This window comes from Cheilinus undulatus, linkage group 6, assembly GCF_018320785.1.
Source record: "Cheilinus undulatus linkage group 6, ASM1832078v1, whole genome shotgun sequence".
Taxonomy (NCBI): Eukaryota; Metazoa; Chordata; class Actinopteri; order Labriformes; family Labridae; genus Cheilinus; species Cheilinus undulatus.
In genome coordinates this window covers 47,389,835-47,399,661 of record NC_054870.1, presented here as the reverse complement: position 1 = coordinate 47,399,661, position 9,827 = coordinate 47,389,835, and the positions used below count along the sequence as shown (strand labels likewise).

The window sequence follows — 9,827 nt, the reverse complement described above, 5'->3', positions numbered from 1 at the left end:
ATTCTCTGAAGGCTGAGCTCATCCCTCCTGCTCCTTTTCTTACCACACTTTTCCCTTCAGTCAACTTTCCATGGACCTGCTTTGACACAGCCTCTGAGAACAGCCTGTCATTTCAGCAGTGACGTTCTGTGGCTTACCCTCCTTGTGGAGGGTGTCAATGATTGTCATTGACATTTGTCAAGTCAGCAGTCTTCACCATGATTGTGGTTGTGTGTACTGAACCAGAATGAGAGAATGAAGGCTCAGGAAACAATTGCAAACTGGACTTTTGCATAATCTAATATTCTGAGATAGTGGATTTTTTATTTTTGTGAGCAATGAGCCGTAATCATCAAGAGCAGCTGTATTCCTGAGTAAAAAGCAGAAAGTCAGTACTGGTTGAAATAATTGCCAGTGTTTTATGTGTCTATTTTTAAGGATTTAGCAGAAATAGTTTCTAAAAAGGTTCATTAACTGTTCTTTTCATTTAAGCAACTTGTGAACTGATAAAGCTGTATTTACAAAAGCCACTGACAAATTATTAGTTGTTTCTATTCTAGTTTATAGTTTCAGGACCAAATGGTGTGACCAAATTTGCAGTTTTTTTTTTAATCCAAAAGGTCTGTTCTACAAAATGAAAGCATTTCTTTGTAAACAGACTGGTTTCCCTACTGTGCTGCTGTCTTTTGTAGGGGGGAGACACACTGTCTGCCACTACTCCAGGACCCTTCCCGTCTTTCTATTTTAGTGTTTCAGATGCATTTGAACAACTGTTTGAGATATTAAAAGGAGGACTCTGAGACTGCTGCAGCCTTCAGCACCACCTGTGGAGACCTGCTAAGACGGCTCCATTAATCTTCCCTCATGTTTAATTCATGGCTTTGAGGCGAGAGGCCATTTCTCACAGGGCTCATGAATGTGTTCGATAGGTCGTAATTTCTGAGTCGCAGGAGACTTTTATCTGATAATGTAAAAGAGAGAAGGAGCCAGTCTGTTTTAACATGAATCTGTTATGGGTGATATAAACAGGGGGACTTTAGAAAGCTCTGTTTAACTTTTAATACTGCAAGATAGATATCAAATTGAGACTTCATGCAGAATTCTGTAAATCCATCCTCCATGTCCAACAAAAAATGCCAAATCATGCATGCAGAGCAGAACTGGGATGATATCTTACACTCACCAAAATACAAATGAGAGCACTTAAATTTCATTCTCATCTAAAAGAAAGCAACCCAGACACACACTGTAACAAAGCCCAGACCTCCAGAGAGACTGAAGAGAGCTTCCCCCTCAGACAGCTGGTACAGAGACTCTGTTCTCCTGCAGAGTCCTCAGACACAAAACATGATTCAACAACAAAAAGAAAACTATTGAACTCAATGGCAAGAATTGATAGAAAAACAGAGCAAGCTGGAATTCTTTTTGTCCCTTAATAGGAAACATGCAGTTGCAGACTACTTAAGCACTGTGACTGATTCACAGAAGTGTTTGACCATGTACAGACTCGGTGATCACACGCTATTGAGACAGGACGCTACAGACAAAACGCTGGATCCCTAAAGAGTAAAGTGTGCACCCGCCGCAGCCAACAGGAGGTGGAAACAGAGCTGCACTTTCTAAACACCTGTCCTTCATACAGGAAACAAGTTCTTTTTACTTTTCACCAGCAAACAAGGACAATTCACAACCATGAACAACCATTTTTAAACCATAATACTGAAGTCAAACCCAGATTTTGTTTTCCAATTATATTTTTTCTGCCATTATTATTATAATAAATGTGCACAATGCTTTGACAATGAAACTGATGATGCTTTCCATGGCAATAAATCCAACTGAATTGAATAGACAGATATGGTGAAATATGTTTAATTTTCTAAATGCATTAAAGCAGACATAGGCCCAAAGTAATCACAATGCATGCAAAATATCAGCTAACTTCAAAATACCACAGTTTTATGATGGACTAGGTGTGCAGTTGTTAATATTTGTTCCTTTAAATTCAGTGGTGTTTAACCAAGTATGCAGAGACATGACTTAAACTGGGGGGATGCTAAGATGACCTGGTGCGTAATGATGCTGACCTACAACACAAGGGCCTTTCACATGACCAATGTAGCTGACCTTGGCCTTTGACCTGGTAGTGAGCAACAAGGTAGTAAAAATGAGGAAAACAAAGGCAGATCCATTTTATTTTTTCCAGGAAGCTGGATCAGGAGGCGACAAAAAGAGCTGCGCAACTTGGGGTGGCTCAGAAGCAGCAGAACTTGATTTAGCAGCAACATTAAAGTCGATTTATTATTCAACCATGCAATCTAAGACTAACCACATTTACCTAAATGCACCTTTAAACTGCTGATTAAAACAAGATTGCATTTAATGATGTTTAAATAAAGTAGTTACACATTCTGGCCTCCAGTGAAAGATTACATAACTACACTTACAAAAGGATGAATGTGCTAAGATATTCTGCAAGTAAAAGAACTGAACCACTGTCTAAGGAAATTACCTTTTAAAAAGGAATGCCTTGCTATTGTTATGACTAGTTTTTGGCACATACATTTAAAACTTTAAACAGTTGGATGGGTTGTCAAAATAAGAGTCATCTAATTGTGTATATATATATATATATAGCCATAACCATACCTCACAATAGACCATAGCTTCAGGCTATTCTTTTAGAACTGAACTTACAGAGAGGAAAGTTTTTTGCACCTGTTCTGACTATCATCCCTTATTTAACTCATGCTCAATAGAAAAAAAAATCATAGGGGTATTTTTTTTAAAACTTTTATTTCAAGAAGTATTAAATACACAAATGAACTACAGTTTTTTAATCAGCTTGTCCTCAGGGGTGGCCCTTGGGCTGTGCTCAGCTCTGAGAGCCTTATCATGGCGGCCCTGTGCAGGACCTAGTGATGTGCTGTTCAGGATGAGTCGGCTCTTTCAAATGACTCCTGAGGGTAATCAGTGTGAGCCAATTCCTCTGTGATGCATAATTTTTTATCCCGATATTTTTTTATTACATTTTGATATTTATCACATTAACAAATGTATAAAAATATAAAAAGATTTTTTAAAAAACAAACCAGCTTCTTTTATGTGAAATATGATGCAGAATGTAAACATTTTAATCACATGAAGAGTCACACATTTTGGAACTTTTTAACGCTAGAGACATGCTGGAAATAAACAGAACATCTTTCATCATCAATGGTGTGTTCAGAACTACAGCAGCCCTTAGTAGACATGCTCCCCTTCATTTTATTTTATTCAGATTCCCGATGACAATAAGTACATTCAGATGATCTTAACTTATTCATTTTGCTAGGATTGGTGGGGTTGCTTTTGCCCATTTTAATAAGATGATTTTTCTTTTTTTCCTTCTTTTGTCTTCGGGGAGGGGGTTGGTTGCAATATATTTTGAGGTTGTGGGGAATCTCATGGTGTGTTTTATTGATGTTCTGAAATCAAATAAAAACAACTGAATGATAATAAGAAACCTATTTTTCCTAAAACATGGTTGATATACCAACTTGTGTTTTCTACTGAGGCAAAAGTTGAGGCATAATTTGTGTAAAGTTTGTCTTGAATTAATATTATATTATGTCTAATAATAAAATCTGTAAAAGCAGCATAAACTATATGGTGTTGTCATGTAGGAGTAAATGGACATATCATATCCCACCTCTCTCCCAGCCTTGTCCTTGGTGTTAAAGACATTTTTTTTAAATACCAGAGTAGATGTAACACAGCTAAAACAAAAAACTTGAATTAAAATCAGAATTAAATTTCGTTACACTAAGAAAGTTAGAGGTTAAATTCAAAGAAGAGTCGCCATAAATGAGCCGACTCTTGAGTCTAGCCAAATAATCCGACTCACTGAAAAGAACCGAAATACCCATCACTAAACGGGACCATCCAGAGGAGGGACGAGGGGGCGGGGCCGCTTGGAGTGATGACGTAGGATTGGAATGAGGGAGTGAGTGTTCCGGGTCAGAAACTGGACGGGAGAGGAAATTAACTCCGGGACGAGACGAAAAAACCAGAATGCTATCCTGTTCCACTCGGAGATGTAGCCGGGGTCTCTAACGCTAAAAAGACGGGGTTTTTAAAGCGACTGAGGCGACGTACGTCGAGGAAGAAAGTGGAGCTAAACAGGTGCCTACAAAGTAACCAAAGTGAGCAAACGTCGGAGAATAATTCCCATGTTCATCGAGACTGAACGAACGTTAGCTCTGTAGCGTCACCGCCACTCACGTACAGTTGGAGTTTCGGTGTTTACTTGCATGTGAGTTTCGCCTCGCTGCTGCTTGACGGTAAATTTAGTTCCAGACTGTCCCGCCGAAGCAATCTGTTGCATCCCCCTCCTCCTCCCCGCAGTTTGTTTATCGCACGGATACGAGATTTATTCCCACCTCCCCCGTGATGTTTCACTGCATACCCCTGTGGCGGTGCAACCGTCATGTTGAGATGATCGATAAACGCCACTGCTCCCTGCTCTTTGTGCCCGATGAGATCTACCGATACGGCCGGAGTTTGGAGGAGCTGCTGCTGGATGCCAACCAACTTCGAGACTTGCCCAAGGTGAGCAAAAACACCTCAGATACGATTCAGATCCTGTTTAATTTGCAAGAGTGTATGGGGGCAATATTACCAACGCTTTCTGTCAGGTTTGAATTAGACAAGGAAAGACAATGTGTATTAATGTGTGTGTCAGTGTGTTTGTGTAGCCTGCAAGTCAAAGCTACGGGTTTAGGTGGTGAGGGTTTAATTGGCGTTAAAGGTGTCATGATACCAGAATAAACGTCTTCAAGTTGATACTGGAAATTGTTCCAGTTTGAGACCTGCCTCGTGCAACTCCAACATAATAAAAGTTTTACTTTAAGCTGTACTTATTTTTAGCAGTATCTTATTTTTACTGATCAAAAATTGAAGACACACAACTGCACACTGCATAAATTGCAAAAATAGGTTGGCATTGTTTTGTATGTCTTGATACCAGAATTAAAAACTTCTATATGATAGTTTTATAGTAAAAATAGCCAGAGATCAAAGCTTGTCTGCAGCAAACAAAACTGCAACAAAAAGAGAAGTCCTGTGCTTCCAGTGTTGGGCAATGTCTTGTTTTCAGTTATCAATAATTGCAGGTAAACTCCTGCACTTTGCATACATTTCCTCGATAAGTTGGCATTGTTCAGGTTGTCAAACTTCTATATGAGAATCTAGTAGAAAAAAGCAAAATATCAACACTTTTCTAGACACAACTGCAACAAAAATAGAAGTCCTGGCCTCCAAATATCAGGTAGTATCTTGTTTTTAAAAATTGCCCAACTCATGCACATTGTGTAAATTTCACAAAGAATGCCATTGTTTGACATGCCTAGTTACCCAAATAGTATTTTTCTGTTTTACTAGTAAAAAAGGGGAACTTATCACCATTTGTCAAGAATCAAAAATAGAAGTCCTGCTCTCAAAATATTAGGTAGTACCTCGTTTTCAGAAATTGCAGGCAAACTCCTGCACATTACATAAATTGCACAGTTTTGTTGCCATTGTTCAGGTTGTCATGATACCAGAATCATTAACTTCAATATGCTTGTAAAAAAAGTATATTATTGCAACAAAAGTAGAAGTCATGTGCTCCCAAAATAAGACAATATCTTGTTTTCAGTTGTCAGAAATACAGGTCATTACGGGTCAACGCTTGTCTGGATACAACTGCAACAAAAACAGAAGTCCTGTGCTCCCAATATTTCGCAATGTCTTGTTTTCAATAATTGCAGGTAAACACTAGCACATTGCATAAGATGCAACAGTAGGGTGGCATTGTTCTGGTTGTCAAACTGCTTTATGAGAGTCTAGTAGTTAAAAAAGCAAGGCATTAACACTTTCTTGACATAGCCTAACTGCAACAAAACAAGTCCTGTGCTCCAAATTTTTGGCAATATCTTGTTTCCAATTTTCAAAAATTGCAGGAAAACTCCTGCATATTGTGTAGATTGCACGTTGCATGTTGACTTTGTTCCAGCTGTTATAATACCACAATTATGAAATTTAAAATGCTTTTAAAAATGAGTAAAACTGATTTTGATAAACTGCAACAACAAGAGTGTCTTAGGCATAGCAAAATTGGGTAATAAACCACCAAAAATTGCAGGGACACCTTTGAATGTAGTGTAAGTTGCACAGTTATGTCAGCAGTGTTGCAAGTTGTCATTAAACAGACATTTTAATCTTGGATGCAACACTTGCTAAAATAGTACAATATCAAAACCCAGCTTAATATGTCCAAGGTTCACCAATTGGGCAATGCCTTGTTTTCAAAAATTGCAAGTAAACACAAAATTGTGTAAATTGCACAATCATGTTGGCAGTGGTCTGGTACTAAATTGTTGCCAAAATATAATTGCAATTTAGACTGATTGTAAAAATCTACAATCTCAAGATCTGTCTTAGTACAACTAGAATAAAACTGATGTTTTATGCACACCAACACTGGGTAGTAACTGGCTTAAAGTATTAAAAATTGCAGGGAAACTCCTGCACATTGTGTACATTGCACAGTTATGTTGGCAATGTTACAGGTTGTCATGATACCAAAATTCAGTATGAATGTGATACTTGTAAAAATGGATTTGTCCTGTGGATAGTCATTCCATCCTGAGCAAAATCCTTGTTTTGAATGATGAAAACTTTCAGGTCAACACCTGCCCATTGTGTGAGTTGCACAGTTATGTTGGCAATGTTCCAGGGTGTCACACTACAGAAATTTCTAAAATAAAGTGCAATATCAATAAATCTCTAGACAAAACAACAAAATCTATGTCCTGAGCACAGCATTATGGTTTCATATCTTGATTTCCAAAGTTGCAGGTGAACCCCTGCACATTGCATGAATTGCAGTTGTTATGTTGGAAATGTTCCAGGTTGTCATGGTACAGAAATTCTAAACCTGGATGCATCACTTTTAAAAACTAAGGCAAACTCCTCCACATTGTGTAAATTGCGCAACTGTGTTGGCAGTGCTCCGGTACTGAAGTGTTGCCAAAGTATTAGACTGAGTAGGAGTTTGCATGCAGTTTTTGATGGATTAATTCTTCTGCAACGACCCTTTCTTATGAAATAAGACAACCTTCATTGAGCATTTTTTTAGAGTCCACTGCTGCTATGACATGAAATTTGTGCCTTTCTTCTCATAGTTCTGAACATCTATCAGCTAAGGCTTTAATGTTTCACACCTCAGAGTGAACATTTCCTCTTTCTGATTCAAAAGCAGGTACACAGCTAGAGTGTCCCAGCTTATTTTTGGTAACATGAAATGCGTCCCACCAGTTAAAGTGTTTCTGACACAGAGCTGCTAACTGAGCTGATCAGGAATCCCGTGAGAGTCTGCTGGGACCTGGGGACAATCATTACGCAAGATCAGTAAGACGTGCTCCCTGTGCAGGTGGAAACTTCCCCTGCACTACACCCCCACAGCAGGTTCTCATAACAAGTGTGTCAGGGTCTGAGGTTTCATCATAAAACACATGAGACCCAGGTGTGATAAGACAAACCTGCTGGACCAGGTGATCCAATGCTGAGGTCAGAAATGCCCATGACCCTTTGTCTTCAAACTGGGCTACATAGCACTGTCTGCAGTAATCATTGAAAATGTGGATGTCAAATTTAACACTATGGCACTACTAAATGACTTGGTTTCTTTATTAGTGAAATGATTGATGAGTAAAATTTCCACCCTTTCATAAGAAAAGAGGAGTGATAATCGAGTCTGACAGGAATAAAAGATTCTTAGAAATATGGGTATTAGCAGGTTGAGTCATTGACAGCTTCTCCTGTAAACTACACTGCAATGATTAAATGGCTCTTTATTGACCTTGAAATGAACTTAAACAAGAAAAAAAGCAAACTCAACCCACAGTGAGAAGCATAAATATGGCACGTTCTATTGTGGAGTGTAGCTTAAGATGTAGTAAAAGGAGGAAAACCCACCATATAAGACACAACATCAGGGCTTTTATTGATTTCGAATGCAACGATTTATCAGGTTTTTTTTTTTTTTTCTTCTTTTGGTGTCAGAATCCCACAATGCCAGCATTTTCTCTCATTCTTGACCACAAAACAGATCAGTTTGTCTACTTCTACCCAACAATAACCTCTTCTCTGAATCAGCTGTTTGGATGCCAGCGCTAAGTTGATAGAACACAACAGAAAACATCTGCTGCTATCACTTGTTCATGCAACATTGTTAGCAGACAGGCAGATGTCTGTCAACAGGACCCATTCCAGCTGATGCTGATGTTAAACCAATGCATCCCTATTGAAATCTTTGATATAAAGGGATATAAAACCTAGTGATTGTTGTGGCAGGACCAAATGATTCAGCTGCCTACTCTGATTTAAGACATGGATAATCTGGCGTGGTAAAAACAAACCAAGTTATACCAGGAAATAGAATATCACGACTGCTGGAAAATCTTATTAATTTGGACAGATGGGGACTGAAAAACAAGTTTTACCAAACTAAGATATTATACTGACTATTTGGACAGCAACACAACATGTGATGATACCAAAGTATTCCACTTTGTTCTTTTGATTTAATTCAATTCAGGATCCTGGGGATGATAAGAGACAATATCAGAGCTGGGTAATATAGTTAGATACATTTGTATCAACCCAAAAAAACATGAATGCAATAATTTATGACTGTAAATCTCATTTAGGATCTTTTAAATCATAACAATAAAACTATTCACATTCAGTTACAATTTTGTGCCGTGGGAATATTCTTTAGGACTAAGAGATCAATCCAAAAATTTCTGTTTTATGGATTACTAAATCCATCCTGTCATTTTAAAAGAAAATGAGGTAGTCTTTTTGGCCAGTAACAATAGGATTATCTTAAAGATGTTTTTTACTTTTGTGTTCAGGCAGAAGGCTATGAATGCAGTAGGGTTGTCCTGATTCTGATACCAGTATCGTAAATACGTCTGATACTGATATCTGCAAGTACACAAGTTTATGCACCAATCATTTGGTTTAGCATTATATTTTGCTTCCTTTTGCCATGCTAAATGTTAGCGCTGTAAAACAGAAATCAGTTCTTCTTGCCTGCTGGAAAGCACTGCATGCACGGGCTACCGTTTTTAGAGCAGCGAAAAGAACCAAAGGACCCACTGCAGCAGCAAAGAATGGTGGCTGTGTGACGGTTTTTCTCTGTGATCGTTTAAATGCCTTCTAGACCAGCGCTGTCAAACACGACAAGAAGTGACACAGTTTGTCAAAAGTTAAATAACTTCTGAACCATACATCGCTGCCTTTTACTTGGTTTTTCCTTTTGAAGTTAGCCGTTGTGTTTTCCCATTGACGCTATTAATGCCCTTGAATCCAGTGCAGCAGCATTTTCAGCAAGCCTGGAACTTGTGTGACTTATGGGACTGTAATGATTAAATCCACACCAGTAAACCCGATATTGAACATCTTTTTATTCATTTTAATTAAATTATGATCATTTATCACCGCTACCTTGAATGCTAACAGCCATTTTGTTTCCATGTATGAGGGTCTGTCAGCCAATAGCTGGCTGTTCTATAATCACGTCATGCTGCCCAAATAGAACATAAAGGAGAGAGATAGAGAGAGCCCCTGTATTATTATTTTAATATTTGAAACTCAACAATTAGCAGGAAAACAACTTTAGGGTCACAGAGATGCTGTACATTATGATTCTATTAGTTTAGCCATGTTCTGAGTCAAATCTAAAATAATTTGCTAGTCTGCGCAGTCAGTCCAAAAAGTTCACACCGGTATCAGAGTCTTATTGGGAAGGAAAAATGGTG

The 9,827-nt window shown here is 38.3% G+C and overlaps 1 protein-coding gene across 1 annotated transcript in view; it reads left to right on the top strand.

Annotated features, from left to right (window-relative positions):
- Window positions 1-3,964: 3,964 nt before the first annotated feature.
- Window positions 3,965-9,827, top strand: part of lrrc1 (leucine rich repeat containing 1) — a 54,519-nt gene continuing 48,656 nt past the window's right edge. Inside the window, exon 1 of the mRNA XM_041789819.1 lies at window positions 3,965-4,569. Within this exon, the coding sequence (XP_041645753.1) occupies window positions 4,411-4,569 (159 nt within the window). The 5' untranslated portion in view covers window positions 3,965-4,410. The remainder of the gene's footprint in view (window positions 4,570-9,827) is intronic.